We start from the raw sequence: 23652 nt of genomic DNA, 5'->3' as shown, positions 1-23652 counted from the left end.
ACAGCTGTATCAGGACCAAAACTGGTGTACCACATATAGTGTCAAATCGAATATCTGTGGCCAGACTAGAAGAACTGTGGAGTCAACAGTTCAAGTACGACTTTCCTGAGAGTAGACAGGATGAGCAGGTGGAAATGTCAAAGGGGGATCTCCTTTTTTTGGACAAAGTGGTCACATCAGCCCAATTAAAAAATGGACACTATTGTATTGCCCTGCCCTTAAGGAACAAGGAGGTTAAAATGCCTAACAACCGTGCCATTGCTGAGCAGCGTGCCTTAAATTTGAAAAAGCTTCTCAGAAACGCACAGTTTCAAGAGGACTACATCACCTTCATGAACGATATGATCACAAGAGGCTATGCATCAAAAATCCCTAATGAAGACATCAACCGCAGTGATGGAAGGGTGTGGTACATTCCACATCATGGAGTGTACCATCCCAAAAAACACAAAGTCTGTGTGGTGTTTGATTGTGGAGCATCAAATCAAGGAACCTCTTTAAATGAGGAACTTCAAGGGCCCAACCTCAGCAACACTTTGATTGGAGTTTTAACACAGTTCCGCCAAGAACCTGTGGCAATGATGGCTGACGTGGAGGCCATGTTCCACCAGGTAAAGGTTCCTTCTGATGATGCCAACCTGCTCAGATTCTTGTGGTGGCCAGGCGGTAATGTTAATCAGAACCTGGAAGAGTATAGAATGGAAGTGCATTTATTTGGTGCCACTTCATCTCCAAGTTGTGCTAGCTATGCTCTGGGACGATGTGCTGAAGACAACAAGCACAAGTTTGATGCTTCTGTAGTTAACACAATTTTGCACAACTTTTACATTGTCTGAAATCAGTTGCATCTTTTGAACAGGCAGTGTCTTTGTATCTGGATCTGAGGGAAATCTGCAAGGCTGGAGGCTTTAGGCTAACAAAATGGATCAGCAACAGTGCAAAAGATTCCAGATGAAGAAAAGGCAAACGACATCAAAGACCTCGATTTGGATCATAATCCATTTCCCATAGAAAGAGCATTAGAAGTACAGTGGTGCATCCAGTCGGACTGTTTCAAGTTCAGAGTTGTCATCCAAAACAAACCTCTTACTAGAAGAGGCATCCTATCCATGGTGAGTTCAGTGTATGATCCTCTAGGGATCTTAGCACCAGTTATCTTGCCTGCAAAAAATATCTTGCAAGAATTGAGCAGATTTCAGTATTCATATGTGTAATAATAATAATAATGTAAGCATTTTAATTATTTAATTATGTGTAAATAACTTTTTAACTTCTATTTGCAAATTTGTCTTCTTTTTTCTTTGTTTTAAGCTAGTAGAGTGTTTATTTTTTCTACATAAATGGGTGCTACTGTAAGAACTGCAATTTCCCTCTGGGATCAATAAAGTATTCTGATTCTAATTCAGATCAGGAATCAACTGGGATGATGCTGTGCCAGACAATTTTGCTCAGCAATGGCTTAAGTGCGTAGGGGGCATACAGCTGCTCAGTGAGTTTGGACTTGCTCTGTGTTTTAAACCTGCATGCTTTGGAGTGCCAGTATCCGCTCAGCTGCATCATTTCAGCAAGCGATGCCAGTGAAGTGGGCTATGGCACAGTCACTTATCACTTAAATCAAAAAGTATGTCATAATAACTTAATTACAATTAATCTAAATGAGCATCATGAAAAACGTAGTAAGGCTAAACTAAAGTTAGGACTTCTAAACATCAGGTCACTTGCATGCAAAACAGTAATTGTAAATGAAATAATTACAGATAATTGTCTTAGTGCACTTTGTTTAACCGAGACCTGGGCTAGACCTGATGAGTATCTAGGTTTAAATGAAGCATCTCCTCCTTAGTGGTCGTGGTGGAGGAATAGCTACAATTTATGATAAAGACATAGGTCTTACTGTAAAATCATCTCCCATAACAAACTCGTTTGAGGTTCTTATCTCTGACATAACCAATAAAGGTTCATCTGATAAAAATAGTATGTTTAAACTGGTTACTGTTTATCGACCCCCTGGTCCTTACTCAAAATTTCTTAACGAATTTGCCGATTTTCTTTCTAAATTAGTCTTATCAACTAAGAAAGCTTTAATTGTTGGTGACTTTAATATTCATTATGAGGATAAGTGTAATCCACTCAAAATTGCGTTTGATTCTATTTTAGAATCCTTAGGCATCACCCAAAATGTAACAGGACCCACTCACCGCTGTAAACATACCTTAGATTTAATACTTACTTATGGTATAAACCTGGAAATTGTACCACAGAATGACTTAATTTCTGATCACTCCCTACTAATTTATGAAGTGTCCCTGTCCAATAATATACAGCAACCACATCGTTTTAAATGTAAGCGCACTATTACATCTGCAACTGCAGCAGCGTTCATAAACTGCCTACCAGAAATACCAAATATATCAGCATCAGAACCTAAAGAACTAGATCAGGCAACTCAAAACCTAGAGACCGTATTGCGCACAACCTTAGATAACGTAGCCCCACTCAAAACTAAACTGATTAGGGAGAAAAAACTTGCTCCTTGGTACAATGACCACACATGCGCACTTAAACAAGCAGCACGGAAATTAGAACGCAAGTGGCGTCACACTACACTGGAGGTGTATAAGATTGCTTGGAAAGATGCTCTAACTGAGTATAAACATGCGCTTATAAAAGCTAAATCTTTATATTATTCGTCCCTAATAGAGAAAAATAAAAACAATCCCAGATTCCTCTTTGAGACGGTGTCCAAATTAACTAAAAACGTCAATGAAACTGAATCTAATATACCGCCTGACTGTACCAGCGATGATGTTTTACAATTCTTTAATGACAAGATAGAAAAAATACGACTTCAGAGTCAAAGTGTGTCACTTGCCAATGTTAAGTATGGACTCACTCCGAGCAGCATTGGTGATAATAGTAACGAGTTAATCCAACTAAATTCCTTTAATCCAATCTCCAAAAATGAACTAACTGTGTTGATTAAATCATCGAAGTCATCATCGTGTATACTCGATCCTGTTCCAACTCGTTTACTTAAAGATTTACTCCCAGCTATTGTAGAGCCCCTGCTTACATTAATCAATGCATCCCTTAGCCTTGGGTATGTACCTAAACTGTTTAAAAGTGCCGTTATTAAACCCCTGATTAAAAAACCTAATCTTGATCCACATGTACTAGCTAATTATAGGCCAATTTCAAATCTTCCTTTTGTCTCTAAAATATTAGAAAAAGTAGTTTCCAAACAATTATGTTCTTATTTGAATGAAAATTGTATTCATGAGAAATTTCAATCAGGATTTAGACCCAACCATAGTACCGAAACTGCATTAATTAGAGTAGTTAACGAGTTGTTAATGTCTTCTGATAATGGATGTGTCTCTTTTCTTGTTCTATTAGATCTTAGTGCAGCGTTTGATACGGTCGATCATAACATTTTACTGGAGAGGCTAGAAAATACAGTAGGTGTTAAAGGACTCGCACTCTCTTGGTTTCAATCATATCTGACTGACTGCTCGCAATTTGTTTATGTAAATAATAAATGCTCGGAAACTACAAAAGTAAAGTGTGGTGTTCCACAGGGGTCGGTACTTGGACCTCTATTATTTACACTCTATATGCTTCCACTAGGCGAAATTATTCATAAACATGGCATAAAATTTCACTGCTATGCAGATGACACACAGCTGTATATATCAGCCAAACCAAATGATACTGACACAATCAGTAAGATAGAAGATTGTGTAAACGACATAAAAAACTGGATGTCGTGTAATTTTCTTTTACTTAATTCAGATAAAACTGAGGTTTTACTTGTTGGCTCTAAAGCTGCAAGAGACAAGTTGTCTAACCTGGTGCTAAACCTAAACACGTTCTCTGTTACTCCCAGCTCAGATGTAAAAAACTTGGGTGTCACAATAGATTCAGATCTTTCCTTTGATACACACATTAATAATATTACTAGAGTTGCTTTCTATCATTTGCGTAATATCTCTAAAATAAGAAGTATACTATCTGTTAATGACGCCGAAAAACTGATCCATGCGTTTATAACTTCTCGGTTAGATTATTGTAATGCTCTTCTAACTGGATGCTCTGGTAGATCCATAAACAAACTCCAGTTAGTTCAAAATGCAGCAGCTCGAGTGCTAACTAGAACTAAAAAATTTGATCATATTACTCCTGTTCTATCATCTCTACACTGGCTGCCAGTTAAATTCCGCATTGATTACAAAATACTTTTACTAACCTATAAAGCGCTACATGGTCTGGCTCCACAGTATCTGAGTGAACTTATTAATCACTACAACCCAGCGCGTCCACTTCGTTCTCAAGATGCAGGGTTACTTATAGTTCCTAAAATTAAAAAGACCACAGCTGGTGGAAGAGAATTTTCTTATAAAGCTCCACAACTTTGGAATAATCTTCCTGCCTCTGTTCGGGATTCGGACACAGTCTCAATGTTTAAGTCTAGACTGAAAACATATTTATTTTCTCAGGCTTTTGATTAAAATAGACAAAGGCGCAGAGCTTGGGGGTTCTTGGTCATAGAAACTTGTGGTGATCAGGGATGTTGGGTTGCTGTCGTTCTGCCTCTCTTATCCGATCACTCAGGTTTGATGACGGTGGGGAGATGGGCGCTGATGTCCTATGAAAGCCTTCATGACCTTGTTACCTGCTTGCTCTCCCTTTTAGTTATGCTGTAATATTTAGGGTTGCCGGAGTCTAAAACTCTTTGTAAAACTGTTTTACTCAACTAGCATTGTACATTATTAACTACATTCTCTGTTGTTTTACTCCAAAGGCATTCTGATGGAAACCTGTTTACCCGCCGAGGTTAAGGATTAAAGTCGAGACTGCCGTGACAACTATGCTGCTCCTGCCGGATGTGACGGGTCTGGAGTAATTGCACCAAGAATGACAAGAAATCACTACAGACTTTATTGAAGACTAGAGCGAAGAACAACTCTATTATTATTTATCTATTTATTACCAGTTATAACTTTTAGATCATTTAATTCTGTGTTTGTATGCTCAGAATCGTGTATTTATTTAAAGTATCCTCCAGGCCACCCAAGAAGGATGGGCCCTGCTGAGTCTGGTTCCTCTCAAGGTTTCTTCCTGTAATTTTCAGGGAGTTTTTCCTTGCCACAGTCGCCCTCGGCTTGCTCAACAGGGATTTTTTATCTGTTGGTCCTGGATTTTGTGAAGTTGCTTTGAGACAATGTCTATTGAAAAAAGCACTATATAAATAAAGTTGACTTGACTTGACTTGACACTTATCTAGTCCTACAGAACAGCTGCAATCAAATGCACTGTGCCTTTGTCCCATCCCACGACTGGAACTCACCAAAGCAACCTTAGCAACATGTGTGGACTGCATGCTAAAAATGGAAATACAGTTTCCACTAGGGAACTCTGTATTTTGGACAGCTTCAGAGAGCTGAACAAGAAATCGTACATTATTGCCAGCAGAAGAAATTTCAGGAGTAAATGTTGGCTCTTAGAACGCACAAGCATGTTAGAAAAGGCAGTCATCTATGCAAGCTTAATCCAGTGTTGATTGATGGCATTCTCAGAGTTGATGGGAGGCTTAGTAGAGCAGCCATACCAGAAGAAGCCAAGTACCCTGCTATTCTGCCAAAGGACCACAAAGTATGTGAGTTAATTTTGCAAGAGAAAAAATTAACTCAGCAATTACCTATTGCCTACCATTACCTATTTTGCAAGGAAATAGGTAATGGTGGACATAATTATGTTCTATCTCAATTACGTCAAAGATACTGGATTCCCGATGCTACTGCCTTGATTCGAAGGGTCTTATCAAAGTGCACAACCTGCCGGAGACTACTGAGGTGGTACTGGTCAACAACAAATGGCAGACTTACCCACAGACTTACCAAAGTAGATTACTTTGGCCCGTTTGATGTGAAGCAAGGAAGGAGTAAAATAAAGAGATATGGTGTTATCTTTACATGCCTTACGGTGCGAGCTGTTCACATTGAAATGGCTGCATCTTTGGATACGGACTCATTTATCAATGCCTTACGACGCTTCATTGCAAGAGGTGTTAGAAATGCATTCTGACAATGGCACTAATTTTGTTGGTGCTGAGCGAGAGTTGAAAAGGGCTATTCAAGAATGGAACACCTCTAAATTGGTGAATACTCTGCTACAGCATGGCATTAAATGGATGTTTTATCTACCATCTGGCTCTCACCATGGTGGAGTTTGGGAATTTGGATGAGAAGGCCTACACACATTCCTCTGTGAAGCAGAGGCCATCTTGAACAGTCGGCCTATCACCATGCCTTCTAACGACTCAAACGACATGGAGGCACTTACCCCAAACCATCTTCTGTTGTTAAAATCTAGGTCATCTATGCCACCTTGGCTATTCAAAAGGGAGGACCTGTATGCACGAAGGAGATGGCGGCAGGTGCAATACTTGGCTGACATTTTTTGCAAGAGATGGGTGAAAGAGTATCTGCCTTAGTTGCAGAAACGTCAAAAGTGGACAAGAGTGTCACGGTATTATGTTCCTGGAGACATTGTTCTGACTGTGGATGAATCTGTGACAAGAAATTCATGGGTGTTGGGTAGAGTCATCCATACTCTGCAGGATGAACATGGTGCGCAGAGTTCGTGTCAAAACTAAGACTAGTGAGCTTGATAGACCTATCATTAAAATTTGCCTTCTTCAAGAAGCTGAATGAGGCAGTGGTAAAGACTGCACTCCTATGGTGTGTCAAGTGCTGGCAACCTTTGACACCAGAAGACACCGTCATTAACTTCAGAGACTATCTTTAATGTACATATCTTTAATGTCTTTAAGAGTATTCCCTTTATGTAAGATAATTGTTTCTATTAATAGAATACAATTAGGGGCCGGGTGTGTAAGGGCTAAATACTTAAACTGATTTATTTTGGATGACTTGATAGCAATTTAGGTTTTTGGTAATTAGTTTAATATTACAGATTGGAGTAATATAGCTTATATTACAGTTTGTGTAGCTATTAAGTTAATTAATTAAATTAATTATAGATATTAAAAAATTTGTTCATGTGCTTTTCAATTCCAATCAGTGTAAATGGGTACTGTCTCTTTATGAGACACGTGATTCTATAGGAGAGGGGGGAATAGGAGGAGGCGGGAAAAAAGCCACAGCAGGTGTAGAAGCACACGGTTTTCTTAATATGCAGTTATTTGTTTGATGAATATAACAGTGGAAATGTAAAATTAAAAGTATGGTTTCACTTTAAACTCTTGGATGTGTGGATATTTGTCAAGTGAAATGACCAGAGCACGAGTAAACCATCGCCGCACCTGAACAACAGGTTTCGCCCCTATAGTACCTACGAGGCCCTACGAGGAACAGTGGTAGCCTAGTGGGTAGAGCTTTGGGCTATCAACTGGAAGATTGGCGGTTCAAATTCAGGCTCTGCTATGCAGCCACTGTTGGGTCCTTGAGCAAGGCCCCTAACTCTGTCTGCTCCAGGGGCGCCGTACGATGGCTGACCCTGCGCTCTGACCCTGGCTTCCAAAACAAGCTGGGATTATGCAAAGAAAGAATTTCATTGTACTGTACAACTGTATATGTATCTATTACAAATAAAGTATATCTTTTTCTTCTAGTACCAGAGTTAGAACACTCGTCTTTACAGCTGAAAACTTACATAGGAGAGAAGTTGGAAGTGTGTGGCATGGCTCAAGTAACAGTAGAAAGTCAGTCAACCAGAAAGAGGCTACCTCTGTCAGTAGTTGAAGGAAATGGTCTAAACCTACAGTAATTTCAGATAAAAACAACAACAGATTAGCGACTGTATTTTGCTGTTTTACTTGGTGCCTTTACTTTCCTAGGTACCAGTTAAAAGCTTCAACTGATACGTTTTGTTTTTATTACAAATTACGGCACAGCGGGCAAAATTCAAAACACAGCAAAAAAATCCAAAACCGCTTCTTACCTTAGTTTTTGTTGTTCCAGATGGTATTAAATTTATAACTGTGTGTCCCATTGGGAATATAATCCGTTATTTTGTAATTGTGCTTATAATTAAAAACCAAACTTTTCCCGGTTGTGAAGTAAAACACGAACTCGTTAGAAAGCCGATCATGTGTTTAATTGACAATCATCTGTGTGACCCTGCAATACATGCAAATAACAGCATTTCAGGGTCTGATTGGTTCAGAAAATTGGTCCACAAGTCATTTTTTGTGAGTCACGAGTCGAGACTGAGTCATTTCAAACAAGTCTGAGTCGAGTCTGAAGTTGCTGTGTGTGTCCATCTTTGGTCTGGTAAAACAGCCAAGAGCACATATTAGGTAAATCCCTGAACAATGTTGATGTGTAAAATAAACTGTAATTGTAAATCCTCAACAAATAAAACATTAAAACTTTTTTTTTTTTTCATTTTAGATTCTGGTGAAAGCCTACCTGAAAATAGTTGGTGCAAGGCAGGGCATTACACACTCACACACACCAATTAGCAATAAGGAGCATCCAATCCACTTTCTGCATGTGGTTTGTGAGAGAAATTTAGAGAAAAACCCTCAGACACAAAGAGAACAAACACAACTCAACTGGAGGAAAAGATCAAACCCAGGTTGTCATGCACAGCATTAAAACAGTTCATTACAAATATTAAACATCAAACAGTATTGCATATTTTTCTTAACATTAAGTAAAATATAAAAACTGAAATAAAAAATAAAAAATAAAATGAAGCTGAAAGCATTCAGACATTTATTGTTTGTTTTACTACTGCAGTGCGGTAAAAATATTACAATAATACTGAAACATTAAAAAACGTAGCTAAAACCAGTCAATTACACCAGTTTATTATTAATATTTTACTGCATTAAACGCTTTCAAATCTATTCTGGTTACTGAATAAAACATTCAAAACAACAATCACTTCTACACAAACCACCAATAAAAGCAATTCACACAGCACTAATAATTCTAAAGATAAAACCACAGCAAACAGTACAGACTAGTTTAGCTTTTTACTTAGATTCATTATTAAAAAAATAAGTGGTAGGTAGAATCTCTAAAACCAATAAACAGAGTGAAACAACTGAGCAAGACATAAATACATTGATTAAAATAAATGCATTAATAAATCATTTTTATTTCTTAATAATAAAAAAGCATTTGAAAAATAATCATAATTGAAAAGTTTGCATAAAAATGTTGTTATATTTAGTAAGTGCACTTTTTTAATGATGAGCTGTTATTTAATGTTGTTAAAAAGTTGGATTATAATTCTAATGTAATGTAATTCTAATGTCTCTGCATATCAGCTTCAGCTGTAAAATATACATTATAAATGAATGCATTTCTAGAATATTCAGCAGTTCAGCAAGTTTTGCAAAAATATGTTTAAATGGCGGCCTGCCCAGACAAGGCTTGACTGCTAAAATATGCGAAGAACAGAAGAACATCTGATAAGTAACATCTGCATCAATATGTAAAAAAACAATTTCTTAAGTGGGTCAGAGTGACCCTTACGTCTCAAGTGAGCAGAAAAAAAAACTTTTTAAGCGGGTTGGAGGATGAAGGTGACAGTCACTACAGGTCATATTCCAATACACATGGCATTTGCAAAGGGACTGTATTAAAGAAGCAAGTCATGAAGATTCTCTCTCTGTGTCATTATTCTCTAATCGGAATAAAATTATCCATTGCTTTCCCACCTTAACCAGTGTTGTGAAAGGTAGAGGTTAGAAATTAATTATTTAATTAATAGCTAATAATCGAAAACGGGGCACCACTTGCATATTTAAGGAGGAATTACAGGGTCTGTCATGGTATCGTGTTGTGTCAGTGCCCTTGGCAAAGGTCATTAACACTTCTGTGATGCAGCATTAATGCAGAAAAGTACATTGAGATCTTAGAGCAACATCTGCTGCCTTCAAGACTTTGACGTCCATGCATTTTTCAACAAGACAATGCGAAACCACCTACTGCACACATTACAAAGGCGTGGCTGCAGAAGAAGAGGGTACAGGTAATGGACTGGCCTGTGGAGAATTTTGAAATGTAAAATGCGACAACGACGACCCCGTACTGTTGCACATCGTAAGACGTGTTTGCAGGAGGAACAAGACAAAATAAAAGCTGGAACACTAAATCACTTGGTCTCATCGGTGCCAAAACGACTTGATGAAAAGGAACGACATCATTACAAAGTGGTAAATTCTTTACTGTCCCAACTTTTTTTGGAATATGTTACAGACCTGAAATGCAGAAATAGATGTTTATTAGTAAATGAAATTAAGTTGAACAGATAAAACATGAAATATCTCGGGTTCATCCTGTCTGACATCAAATAAAAGTTAAAGTAAATGTAAGAAACTGTGTTTATTTATTATTTGCTTTTTCCATGCTGTCCCAACATTTTGTGATTTAGGGGTCTACGTAGACATGATTTGCTAAGTCTGGATGGACTGGGTTTGGTGTCTAAAGCCCTGCAATAAAATGGCTTCCTGTTCAGAGTATTCCTGCTTTGTGCCCATTGTCTTTGGGTAAACTGGACCCACCACAACCGTAATAAGAATAAAGTAGTTTATAAAAATGAAAAAAAAAAAAAAAGGTTTGTGCCTCTTATTTAAACAATCAAACTCTTGGTGTTTAGAATTAAACCTATTATGTAAAAAGATTTTATAAATAAGATTTTCTTTACCTTATATACACAGTGTCAGCACCCACAATTATCTTTCCTGGTGGGTACAAAAAGAAACAGATTTTATAATGGTGGATAAAATTGATCAGATGTATTTTTTCCAGTACTGTAATCATGAGTTTTAAACTTATTTAGGAACTAAGTGGACTATTCGCTTAACTATACAGTGTTTTACATTGTGGCTCAGCAGTTAAGGTACTACACTATTAGGGTAGGATTTGCCTCCGAGTTGGCACATCTGTTGGTAAACAAAAATCAGTTGTTGTAGCGTGAGTTAGGCATTAGTAGTCTGGATTGTGTCCTGTATCAACTTTGGGGACAACAGCATCTTCCAAATGTCATAAATGTACATTTATCTCATAGACCTGTTTACCTTTGCACATTTTGCACTTGTGTTGTGTGATGCACCCTGGTCCTGAAGGAGTGTTTTTTTATTAATATGTACTTGTGTATAGCTAAAATCACAGTAAGTTCTCTTGAACCTGAATTAAATATTAATACTTTGCAGGCTAAATATACTGTACATTCATTTTTTTTTTTTAAACGATACAGAAAAAAAAAACTTTAAAAGTAAAATTTAATATAGCGTCTTTATATTCTATTATTTTTATTGTTATTATTACTACTTTTATTATTATTATTGTTATTATAAAAATATGACATTTAAAATCTGCTTGTGGTGTTAGCTTTTTGATGTGTGGATTTAAAAAAAATATTATTGTGATTTATTTTTTTAAAACAAACAGCTGTGAAAGAATAAAAAAGCTAGCACAGTGGCCATGTGTGATTAATTAGGTGTAAAGCATTTGATTTTAATGGAAAAAGTCTCGCCTTCACTTTTTCTTGGTTTCTTCTTGGGTTTCAGGTCAATTTCAGCACAAGTCGTATCACTGGGTTCAGCATCTAAAAATAGAACAGAAACAGTTTTTATGTTCTTTAGTAATCGTATAACAACAATAAATGTGTATTATGTAGGGCTGTCGTTATTCGCATCAATCGCGTTAATTACTGTGATTGACGCGTTACAATTTTAATCATGATTAAAAAAAATTTATCGTGATTAATATTTTTAATCAAATGATGTTTTATTGAGCTGTGTTTGTGCCACTTTAAACATGCATCACTGTGGTAATTTGTGCTGCTTTAACACAGTAACATTGTGTTTATACTGTATAGTGATAAGACCGGGCTTTTCCAGTTTGCGTCGTGAGTTACAAATTACTCAAGCTCAGACAAGGGCAATACCACATCCAGCCCGCGATGTTCAATAAGCATCTATTGATCATCAAACCTTTGTTCTTCTTGTTGCGCCAAAGTAAGATCATCAGTACCAGCAGCAACAAAGCTGAACTTAATCCTACAGCAATTCCTATAATAGTGGTTACAGATTCTGAAACTGGAGAAAGAAAAAAAACTGAGTTATTTCATTGTATAATTTATGAATTAAATGTAATTAAATAACAAACTGTCTTTATCACCTCTGATGATCACCCAACTTTTTGGTGATTCTCCTCCCTCTGGGTATTTACAGTGGTAAAAACCTTCATCTGACTTTGAGACTTGATGGATCATCATCTCTCTGGTCTGGTTCTGCACGACTGATCCATCTTTAAAGAAATCAGCTCGGAGGTTTGAGGGTTTAGTTTTGCGATACAAACAGTGTAGAATCAGAGCTTCTCCTTCAGTAACAGGATGAACAGGACTCTCCAAAATCACATCACCACCTGCACAGGAGAAACAGATAATGAGGAATCCTGAATAATTCATTTCAAAATTCTCCCCACATTATCTATGGGGGGAAGGCCAGGACTGCAAGCAGGCCAGGCCAGACATAACATTACAGACCCTAAGTATTGGACTTGGTGCTGATATGAGTCTGGGTGATCCTTTTAGGCTTTGGTCCGGAGCACACATAGCCCTTTTTGACCAAGGCAGAATGGGCTCCAAAACTTAACCAGTTCAGCGTGTTTCCACCAAAAAAGAGGTTCTGAACTGTGAACAAGAATATTAGAAATTTCAGTGAACCACGTAATCTGTGGGCGTGTCAAGTTGTAGAGGTTTGGGTCACATGAGCATCGGAAAAAACAATTTTGCACTGCTGTGCTATTGTGTGGTGGTGCTGCCTAGCTTGTTGCTACACTTTCTTCTTTTAAAATTCACCTGACTGAATGAAATTCCAGTTTGGCTCTGACCTTTTAATAGCACCTCGAATGAGATGAACTGTTTGAGATGACGTGGTAAAAGTGATCCATGCAGTATAAACAAAGCTTAACGTGAACAATAAAGCTTAACAGGCCTTTTTGTACTAAAACAACAACCAAGGACTTTCAGTAGTTCAGAGCACCCACAAAAAACAGAGAGAGGTTTAGTGTTCCTACGCCGTTCTCACAGTACATTAAGCCATGTTAAGCTTTTTTCATGTTGAGTTTTCAACCCTATCAGAAATTCATAGATGGTGCTCACAGTTTTTCAGAACCCAGAGCTGTAACACAAATTTAAAAGTGAAACCACCAAACAGTGAGGAAAATCCAGCTAAACACAGATATACTGTGTGTGGACACTTTCAGGCTGGATTTAAAATTCATGCTTGTTTCACACTTATGGATATTCGTGTTGTGCTGAAAGCAGCAATTTGTGGCAAGGCTCACGGTGAGCAAAGTGTGAAACAAAGCAACAATGGGGACAAACACAAGCAACAGAGTTACCTTCTACGTCTTCTTATAACCGATAGCATTTTACAATGAGGTCATTATACACTCAAACATACCAGTCAGTGTGATGACATGCTTTGCTGTGATGTGATGTGAAAGACTGATATAAAATTATACAAAGTGTTGGGTTGCACTTACTGCTGCTGGAGGTGGTGCAAAAAGTTAAATAGGCTATTAAATATAAAAACTATTAAATAGGCAGTGCATTCTTCACAAGAGTGATATGATTCTGTATTATTCTGTATTCAAAATGTTTAACATTTCATTATGACAAATATGTATTAAGGCAATTGGGGGGAAATTACTCCAGATTAGAATTTGATAAATGGACTCTTTAGTTTTGTAAAATGAAGCTTAATAATAAGAGCTCTGTAGACTCACCATGTACTATGATGTTGACAGGATTACTGCTGCCTCCAGATTCAGATTCACACCAGTACACTCCAGTGTGGGATGTGTTGAGGGAGCTGATGCTCCATGTAGATTCTCCATCTGTTCCTGATACTGCTGAACAGTCTAACACTCCCTGATGGTCAGTGTATCTTCTCACTCTCCATTCAGTAGATTTACTCTGATCCACACAGCTCAGTGAGAGAGATTCATCAGTAAAGTGTTGAGTTCTGCTGGGACTGATGATCAGAGAAACTGAAGAAGATTCACCTTAAACACACACACACACACACACACACACACACACAACCGTTTACATGATTTTACTTTTAACATTCATCTGGAAGAACTTTTACATTTCTACATTGTACACATTCCAGTCACCATCTGTAAGACGTTTTTATGTTCATGTTGGTTTTCTCCAGGTACTTTTTCTTCCACCTCCCAAAACAGACTGAAGGCTGAAGATTGGCTATGTTATATAGTGTCAATTAAGTGTGAATGAGTAAATAGGTGAGTGTATGGTGTACTGCAATGTATTGATGCCTTTTGCCAGGTTTATTCTTACCCTGCACTAGTGTTTCCAATTGTGCCATATCCAGCAAGATCCTGTCATTTAGTCAACAAGAATACCTGCATTGTTACATAATGGTTAATAATAGTTTGTTTTGTGTTTTTATTTTATTTTAAAAGCTTTTCAATTAGTTTATTTTTATTATTTAGGAATAATATTTGCAAATGTTTATAAGTAACAATTAGGGCTTTCACGTGATAACATTTTTTAATCAAGATTAATCACGATTAAAGAACCAAATTAATCACAATTAATCGCAATTAATCGTAACTTAATAACTAAGCAAAATATTTAGTTATGCACATTTTTATTGCAAGAACATATTTGCCAATAAAAAAATGCAAAATAAAAAATTTGGGTCCCTCAACAAATTGCATATGCTGATAGCTGATCAGAATTAATTAAAAGTACGCACTCAGAAGTTACACTTCAATTCCAAATTCCTGCCTCTGGTATTTTTAATGCACAGTTTTAGTTACTTTAATTTTACTTAACGAAAATATTGTTATATATTAATAACGAGCTGACGATGGGGGGGGGGGGGGGGGGCAGTGAGGTGAGGGGTCGAGTTCATGTCGTGGAAGACCCCAGCCCCCCCGTAGTTACGCCCCTTTGCAACACGTATAGCGTCCTGTCGACCCACATTGTTAACTACGTTAAAGCGATCCATTTAACAGCAGTGTTTGTTATGTTCTGTGTACAATTCATGTGCTTTACATCAAAATTCATCTCAAATATGAGTCTGAGCTTATTTAGCCTGTAACACGTATCCATCCGCACAGACACCTGACGAAACAAATGCGGCTCTGACCAAAGATGATATTAAAGCGTCAATTAATAACCGTCATTTTGTCAAGTGATGATTTCTCATGCCTTTTGAAAATTATTATTTAAAATACCCGATATTTTGCAACATAAACAGCTCTAGTAATTTGTAACAGGAAAAGACGCATGTTATCTCTACAGTATGAATACAATGTTGCTGTGTTAAAGCAACGCAAATTACCACAGAGACACATATTTACAAACACAAACAGCACAATAAAAATAGTTTAATAAAAAATGTTAATCTCGATTTTAAAGCATTAACTGCTGATTAACAACAGCCCTAATATATATATATATATATATTGTTTATGCATTTTCCTCTCCACTAATGCCGATCCCCACTCTGATTGAGGAGAACGAAGCTAACCCACGCCCTCTCCGATATATATATATATATATATATATATATATATATATATATATATATATATATATATATATATATATATATACAGTGTATAACAAAAGTGAGTACACCCCTCACATTTCTGCAAATATTTAATTATATCTTTTCGTGGGACAACACTATAGAAATAAAACTTGGATATAACTTAGAGTAGTCAGTGTACAACTTGTATAGCAGTGTAGATTTACTGTCTTCTGAAAATAACTCAACACACAGCCATTAATGTCTAAATAGCTGCAACATAAGTGAGTACACCCCACAGTGAACATGTCCAAATTGTGCCCAAAGTGTCAATATTTTGTGTGACCACCATTATTATCCAGCACTGCCTTAACCCTCCTGGGCATGGAATTCACCAGAGCTGCACAGTTTGCTACTGGAATCCTCTTCCACTCCTCCATGATGACATCACGGAGCTGGTGGATGTTAGACACCTTGAACTCCTCCACCTTCCACTTGAGGATGCGCCACAGGTGCTCAATTGGGTTTAGTCCATCACCTTTACCTTCAGCTTCCTCAGCAAGGCAGTTGTCATCTTGGAGGTTGTGTTTGGGGTCGTTATCCTGTTGGAAAACTGCCATGAGGCCCAGTTTTCGAAGGGAGGGGATCATGCTCTGTTTCAGAATGTCACAGTACATGTTGGAATTCATGTTTCCCTCGATGAACTGCAGCTCCCCAGTGCCAGCAACACTCATGCAGCCCAAGACCATGATGCTACCACCACCATGCTTGACTGTAGGCAAGATACAGTTGTCTTGGTACTTCTCACCAGGGCGCCGCCACACATGCTGGACACCATCTGAGCCAAACAAGTTTATCTTGGTCTCGTCAGACCACAGGGCATTCCAGTAATCCATGTTCTTGGACTGCTTGTTTTCAGCAAACTGTTTCCTGGCTTTCTTGTGTGTCAGCTTCCTTCTGGGATGACGACCATGCAGACCGAGTTGATGCAGTGTGCGGCGTATGGTCTGAGCACTGACAGGCTGACCTCCCACGTCTTCAACCTCTGCAGCAATGCTGGCAGCACTCATGTGTCTATTTTTTAAAGCCAAACTGGATATGACGCCGAACACGTGGACTCAACTTCTTTGGTCGACCCTGGCGAAGCCTGTTCCGAGTGGAACCTGTCCTGGAAAACCGCTGTATGACCTTGGCCACCATGCTGTAGCTCAGTTTCAGGGTGTTAGCAATCTTCTTATAGCCCAGGCCATCTTTGTGGAGAGCAACAATTCTATTTCTCACATCCTCAGAGAGTTCTTTGCCATGAGGTGCCATGTCGAATATCCAGTGGCCAGTATGAGAGAATTGTACCCAAAACACCAAATTTAAAAGCGCTGCTCCCCATTTACACCTGGGACCTTGACACATGACACCAGGGAGGGACAACGACACATTTGGGCACAATTTGGACATGTTCACTGTGGGGTGTACTCACTTATGTTGCCAGCTATTTAGACATTAATGGCTGTGTGTTGAGTTATTTTTAGAAGACAGTAAATCTACACTGCTATACAAGCTGTACACTGACTACTCTAAGTTATATCCAAGTTTCATGTCTATAGTGTTGTCCCATGAAAAGATATAATGATTTTGTTTACCCCCTTACAAAGACTTGAACAGTCTACAAAGACTTGAACAGTCTATAATTTTTATGGAAGGTTTATTTTAACAGAGAGGGACAGTATATCAACCCAAAATATAAATTAATTTGTATTTAATTAAGGGAAATAAGTATTTGATCCCCTACCAACCAGCAAGAATTCTGACCCCCACAGACCGGTTATATGCACAAAAGGCACACAAATTATTCCTGTCCCTGTATAAAAGACTCCTGTCACAGAATCAGGTTCTTCCATTCAAATCTCTCGACCACCATGAGCAAGACCAAAGAGCTATCAAAGGAGGTCAGGGACAATATTGTAGACCTGCACAAGGCTGGAATGGGCTACAAGACCATCAGCAAGAAGCTTGGTGAGAAAGAGACCACTGTTGGTGCGATAATTCGAAAATGGAAGAAATACAAGATCACAGTCAATCACCCTCACTCTGGAGCTCCATGCAAGATCTCACCTCGTGGGGTAAGAATGATTCTGAGAAAGGTGAGGTCAGTCCAGAATTACACGGGAGGAGCTTGTCAATGATCATTTGTGAGAGAGTCCCTCTCTGGCATAATACCCCACCCCTATATGAACAACAGGCCAATCGTTGTTCATGTGGCTGCTTAGCCCAGCCGACTGGCAGAGCCGAGACTCTATACGATGTGTTCGAGATCCCAACTCGGGTGTACTAGCGTGTGTTTTACCGCTGTGCCACCTGAGCAGCCTGATATTGTTTGTTTTTTAAATGTATTGCAATGTAAGCATATGACCTGGTGTCCAGATGCTTTTGGCCATATAGTGTACCTTCATCTAGGTTTCAAAAAATGTGCATCATCCAGAGTTTTCTGTCCTGTAAGCAGTTTATGAGTTTATAATAGCAAAACTTTATCACTTATTTAGCAGGAACTATTTTACTCACCAGTAACATTTACCCAGAGTGCATTGCTGTAATCTGTGTAATAGACTGGGTTTCCTCTTCCAGCTCTGCACCAGTACTGGCCTCCATCAGAGACACTAACTGAGTAGATGGTGTAGGAGGGGTGTGTTGTAGTCTCAGTCTCAGTGTTCTGTGTGTGTTTGTACCAGTAGAAGTTCCATCCAGCAGTTGGGTTCAGTTCACAGTACAGAAGCACTAAGTTTCCTGCTAGTGCAGCTACTTTATGGTTAGATGTGAGTTCAGGTTTTGCTTTTTCTGTTAGAGATGAAACACAGTTCAGTTCACATGTTGATCTGTTTATCACAGTAATCACTTGTACAGAAACACACTGATGTGATGCTGATGTGATACAGAAGTTTTTAAATACAGAAGAGATGATCAGACTCACCTGATACAGTCAGTAGAACAGCATCACTGGGGTGTGAGGAACGTGAGCCTCCTGTCTCTGTTCCTGTACAGGTGTATTTACCTGCATCATCTGTAACATCACTGATTCTGTACTGCTGATCATTACTGACAGTTTGGTCTGAACCTTCTTTATTCCAGCTGTACCTCCAGTTATGGACACCTCCTCCATTCACTATGTTACATGTGAGAGTAACAATCTCTCCTACAAACACGTGATTATCAGGATTTATGATCACAGCAGCTTTTGGTCTCTCTGTAAAAAGAATAAAATGATTGAATGAATACAGCTTTGATAAATTTGTCTCCATGATAATTGTGCAGCAAACAGGTTTTGTTGGACCAGCCAACCATCTTCTATTGTTTCAATGTCCAGCTCTGATTGTAGGTGCTTTTAGCAATGGGCAAAAGTTAGCATGGACACTTTGACTTGCATGCATCTACACCACCACATACTGAAGGGTTTGATACTCTGAGTGTTGTGACATATTTACCTCATCACCAGAATCAAAATGATCTGCGATTTAAGCCACAGTAGCACTTTTGTTAGGCTTTCATGTCCTCTATCATCTACTGGCTGCCCAACAACCTGTCAGTGGTTGATGGCTTGGCCGTTTTCTGACCACCTGTGGTCACACACATGCCTGTGGGGACATACCAAGGCTGCCCCTGAAACCCCTTGCTGTTTTGGAGATACTTCCACCCAGTAATTTGGCCATAACAATTTGGCCCTAATCAGAGTAATTATGCTGATCATATCTGCTGCATCAAAACACGCGAACTAGGAGTAAACTCCATCAGTCCAACATTTAATATTTTACTGGCCCTCACATCAACAACTGTTACAAAAGAAAAAAAAAATAGGGGCGTGATTTTAATGTTATAATTTATTTGGATATCAGTACAAAGCATTTTTCCTTTTGGCTGCTTACTAGGGGGCTACCACAGTGGATTTGGTCCACATAGCAGACTTGGCACAATTTTTATGCCATTCATGATGTAACCCACTTTTTTTGTGCTTTTTTTGTTTTTTGATCCATGCTTGGGACCAACACTGAGAGCACCACATCCCAATAGCTGGTTAGTTTGAAAAAAAAAAACACACTCAAATCTCCTCTGTTTGCCTTTGCTTTCTGAACAGGCGTCTCTTCTGCCAATAAGGGTCCTTACACAGCGTATGAAGACCCACCCACCCACACATAGTCCGGCCCCCACCTTGCAGATACGGTGGCCAGTTAGTATCTGCTGCAGGCACTGCCAATTATGCCCGCCAGATGGTGCCCAGCCGGCCAGTGCCAACACCAAGCTTCGAACCAAGGATTTAAAAAACTTGGTGCTTTTGAGCTAGTGGAATATCCCGCTGTGCCACCTGGGCACCAGCTGGTTAGTTTTAGTAAAACTGAATGTTTCTATACAACTATAAATATTTCCCTAACACAAATGTTAAAACTTAAACTCGTTTCTATATTAACACAAAATCCACCTTTTAAATCATGATTCTATTTATTATAGATAAAAAATATTCATAACCTGTATCACTCATATCAAAAGTTATTAACCCACACACTCTTGGCAGTAACAACTGCAATTAAACCTTTGTCATAACTTGTGATTAGTCTTTTACATCACTGTGGAGGAATTTTATTCCACTAGTCTTTGAAAAATTGTTTTAATTTGGCTACATTGGAGACTTTTCCAGCACAAACATTTTAAAAGCCTGTGACAGCATTTTTTTATTTTTATTTTGCATTTCAAGCATTGAAACAGCATGTTTCTTTGAACCATTTATTGCTGGACTTGCTTGTGTGCTTCAGATCATCCTGCTGCAAACCTTAACTGCATTTGAGCTTTAGGTCATGAACTGATGGGTGAACATTCTCCTTCAGGATTTTCTAATAGAGAACAGAACTTATAAAACAGCCCCAGACCATCACACTACCACCACCATGTTTCACTGTTGGTATTATGTTTTGATGGTGGAATGCAGATATAAAAGGACTCATCATGTAAAATTTTCCAGCTTTGACTTATCAGTCCACAGACCATCATCCCAAAAGTCTTGGTGGTCATTTAGATGTTTTTGGCAAATGCAAGACGAGCCTTTGTGTTCTTTTTAGTCAGCAGTGGTTTGTGCATTGCAACTCTACCATGACTTTCTTATTGTGGAACTGTGTACACTGACCTTAACTGAGGTGAGTAAGGCCTGGGGCGATGTGTGGATTTTTTTCAACTGTGATTAATTTTTATTCATTTTTAATACTTATGAAGGTGTAGAATTGTTGGGTTTGTCTCTGACCATTCAGCAGTTTTCAGTACACAGAGGGAGATGTTAGCTGGCATGCTAGTAGGTTCTGCCACCTCAGCCTATTGGTTTAAATGGCCTGGGACTAACTATGTTAGCTTAGTTAGCTAAAACTGCAGTGTTGGGTAGGGGAATCTGCCAAACTGGTATATTTCAGTCACTTTGTTTTGCATCTTTATTTTAATCTCTTTAAAATGTGGAATCATGTGCTTTCTTTTTGAGAACTTCTAGTCTGCTTTACATTACCAGAGAGGGTCTATCGTCACTTAAAATTGAAACATAAAGGTGTAACAGGCGAAGAAATTGCAAAGGGGCCAAATACTTTAGCAGCACCATACAGACATTTTAAATACAAAAGAGATGATGAGACTCACCTGATACAGTCAGTAGAACAGCATCACTGGGGTGTGAGGAATGTGAGCCTCCTGTCTCTGTTCCTGTACAGGTGTATTTACCTGCATGATTCTCTGTAACATCACTGATTCTGTACTGCTGACCATTACTGACAGTTTGGTCTGAACCTTCTTTATTCCAGCTGTAGCTCCAGTTCTGGACACCTCCTCCATTCTCTATGTTACATGTGAGAGTAACAATCTCTCCTATAAACACGTGATTATCAGGATTTATGATCACAGCAGCTTTTGGTCTCTCTGTAGAAGGAAAATAAAGAATTATTTTTATTAATAAATAAACTTTGTGGTTGTGAGTGTTTAATATTTGGAGAATTAAAACACAGTTTCAGTCACAGTCCACCAGTCAATTCATGACCTAAAGCTCATGTACAGTTGGGTTTTGCAGCAGAAAAATGAAGCACACAATGAAGTCCATCACTGAATGGCTCAAAGCACAAACACACAAAATGAAACTTTTGGAGCATCGATTCAAAATCCTGAATTAAATTTCATTGAGATCCTGTGACCTTAAATGGGCAGTTTATGCTGAAAACCCTCCAATGTAGCCGAATTAAAACCATTATGCACAAAGAGGAGCAAAATTCCCCCACAGTGACGTAAAACACTTTTTACAGCAATCACAAACATTTGATTACAGTCGATACTGTCAAGGGTTTAGAATATTGAAACATTTATTTAAAGCGGGTCAGTGGTAGTTCAGTGGTTTAGGTACTCAGTTACTTAAATTGTATTTGGCCACTGTAAGTTGTTTTGGATAAGAGTGTCTGCAATGCAGTAAATGTAAAACTACATCATTTCTTTGTTCTAGTTTAGTTTTTTTTGCATGTTTGAATACTACGTTTATTAGTGCAGTCATTTTACATTTCAATTAAAAAGTAGTAACTTGTTTCACTGTGTTCATATTTACAGTGTTATTTTTTAAATGTATATACTATCATTTTTATCCATCAAGTCACATATAAGAAAAAAAAGCTTTTACAACAAATTTCTAAAAACATTGGATTATTTTTAACATTGTTTAACAACACTTGACCTCCTTAAGTCGTGGCTTTTTACAGAAAGGATTGTTTCCACTTTAAAACTCATTTAAAACATTTCATCACAAAGTATTTTTTTTTATTTGTGTTAATGGTATTTTGGTCTCTGTGCTCTGTGTTGGTTCTTGAGCTCATGCTTTCCTGTACAGTCACTGTAGAGTCTCATCAACAAAGAAATGAGTTTGGTTTTACTGTTTAGTTACTGAATAAAAAGCTTACAAAATATGAAAAATAATCAGAATAATATTGTGGATCCAACCTTAAGAAATGATGATATTTTTCTAGATCACTCACCCCCTCGGTCCATCCCTGCTCATGAACAACTGAATCATTACCTCTCTCCAAAACAGCTGCTTTTTATCATTCCATAAAACTCTCAATGTCTAGCTTTTTATTATTATATATTAATATTCTTTATTCATTTAAAGTAAAACAGTTTAATTGCATTAATTAAAGCATTTATTTTGAGCTAAAAAGTCATTCAGCAAAAATGATACACATGACAAACCTTCCACTGTAACAGTAACTGGATCACTGTACAGTGAGTCGTAATAGTATTTGTTGTAGTAGTAGTTTTCTCTTCGTGCTCTACATTTGTACTTTGTTGTTCCTGTATAATAAAGTTTCTCACTGAGTTTGTTGGTGGTGATTTTAGCTGCAGAGATCTGAGGATTTACTTCCTGATCATTTCTGTACCAGATGAAAGTCCATCCTGTAGACTGATTCAGATCACAGGTCAGAGTAACGGTGTCTCCAGTGTAGATGAAGTTCTGAGGTTCTAATCTCATAGTTGGTTTGGGTTTTGCTGTTAATAAAAAATAATGAAGCTTTTAAAGCTGTTTGTTATTTTACAACAAAATCAGAAGTTTAATCACTTTTATTCTCTCATTTTCTCCAAATTCCATCGAGAATCTGCTGATACACCAAATCAAAAACGGAGAATGCAAATAAAAACACAGGGTTCTCTTATTTATGTTGACTTTAAATTTATTACAGAGAGTATGTATCCAAGATATTAAACGTTTTTTTCTGACATTGTATTTGTTAATATACATCCAGTCCTGCATTTCAGGCCTGCAACACATTTTTAAAAAATGTGGTTATATCAGTTATTGATATAGATGGTACTTAATGCAGCACTGTCTGAGAGATCAGAGATGACGGATGTTCTTTTGCTTGCACTCTTGCTCTAGATGTACTAAAATCCCTCCAGATCCCCTAAATTGTTTAATGATATTATGTACTGTAGAGGGAGAAATGTGCTAAATTCTTACAATCTTTCTTTGAGAAACATTGATTTTAATTGTTTTCAATAATTTTCTTACACATCTGTTGATAAACTGGAGATCTGTTGACATCACCTGCTAA

At 37.9% G+C, this 23652-nt stretch overlaps 1 protein-coding gene across 1 annotated transcript in view; it reads right to left on the bottom strand.

Annotated features, from left to right (window-relative positions):
* LOC134311978 (basement membrane-specific heparan sulfate proteoglycan core protein-like) overlaps positions 1 to 23652 on the bottom strand; it is a 67607-nt gene that overhangs the window by 29949 nt on the left and 14006 nt on the right. The window contains exons 8-13 of the mRNA XM_062993627.1: positions 22793 to 23089; positions 21209 to 21484; positions 18696 to 18788; positions 18110 to 18382; positions 13776 to 14054; positions 12162 to 12407 (exon numbers count right to left, since the gene is read on the bottom strand). Coding sequence (XP_062849697.1) covers positions 12162 to 12407; positions 13776 to 14054; positions 18110 to 18382; positions 18696 to 18788; positions 21209 to 21484; positions 22793 to 23089 — 1464 coding nt within the window. The remainder of the gene's footprint in view (positions 1 to 12161; positions 12408 to 13775; positions 14055 to 18109; positions 18383 to 18695; positions 18789 to 21208; positions 21485 to 22792; positions 23090 to 23652) is intronic.

This window comes from Trichomycterus rosablanca, chromosome 4 (assembly GCF_030014385.1).
Source record: "Trichomycterus rosablanca isolate fTriRos1 chromosome 4, fTriRos1.hap1, whole genome shotgun sequence".
NCBI lineage: Eukaryota > Metazoa > Chordata > Actinopteri > Siluriformes > Trichomycteridae > Trichomycterus > Trichomycterus rosablanca.
The sequence above is the reverse complement of the archived record's forward strand: the minus strand, read 5'-3'. Positions and strand labels throughout refer to the sequence as shown.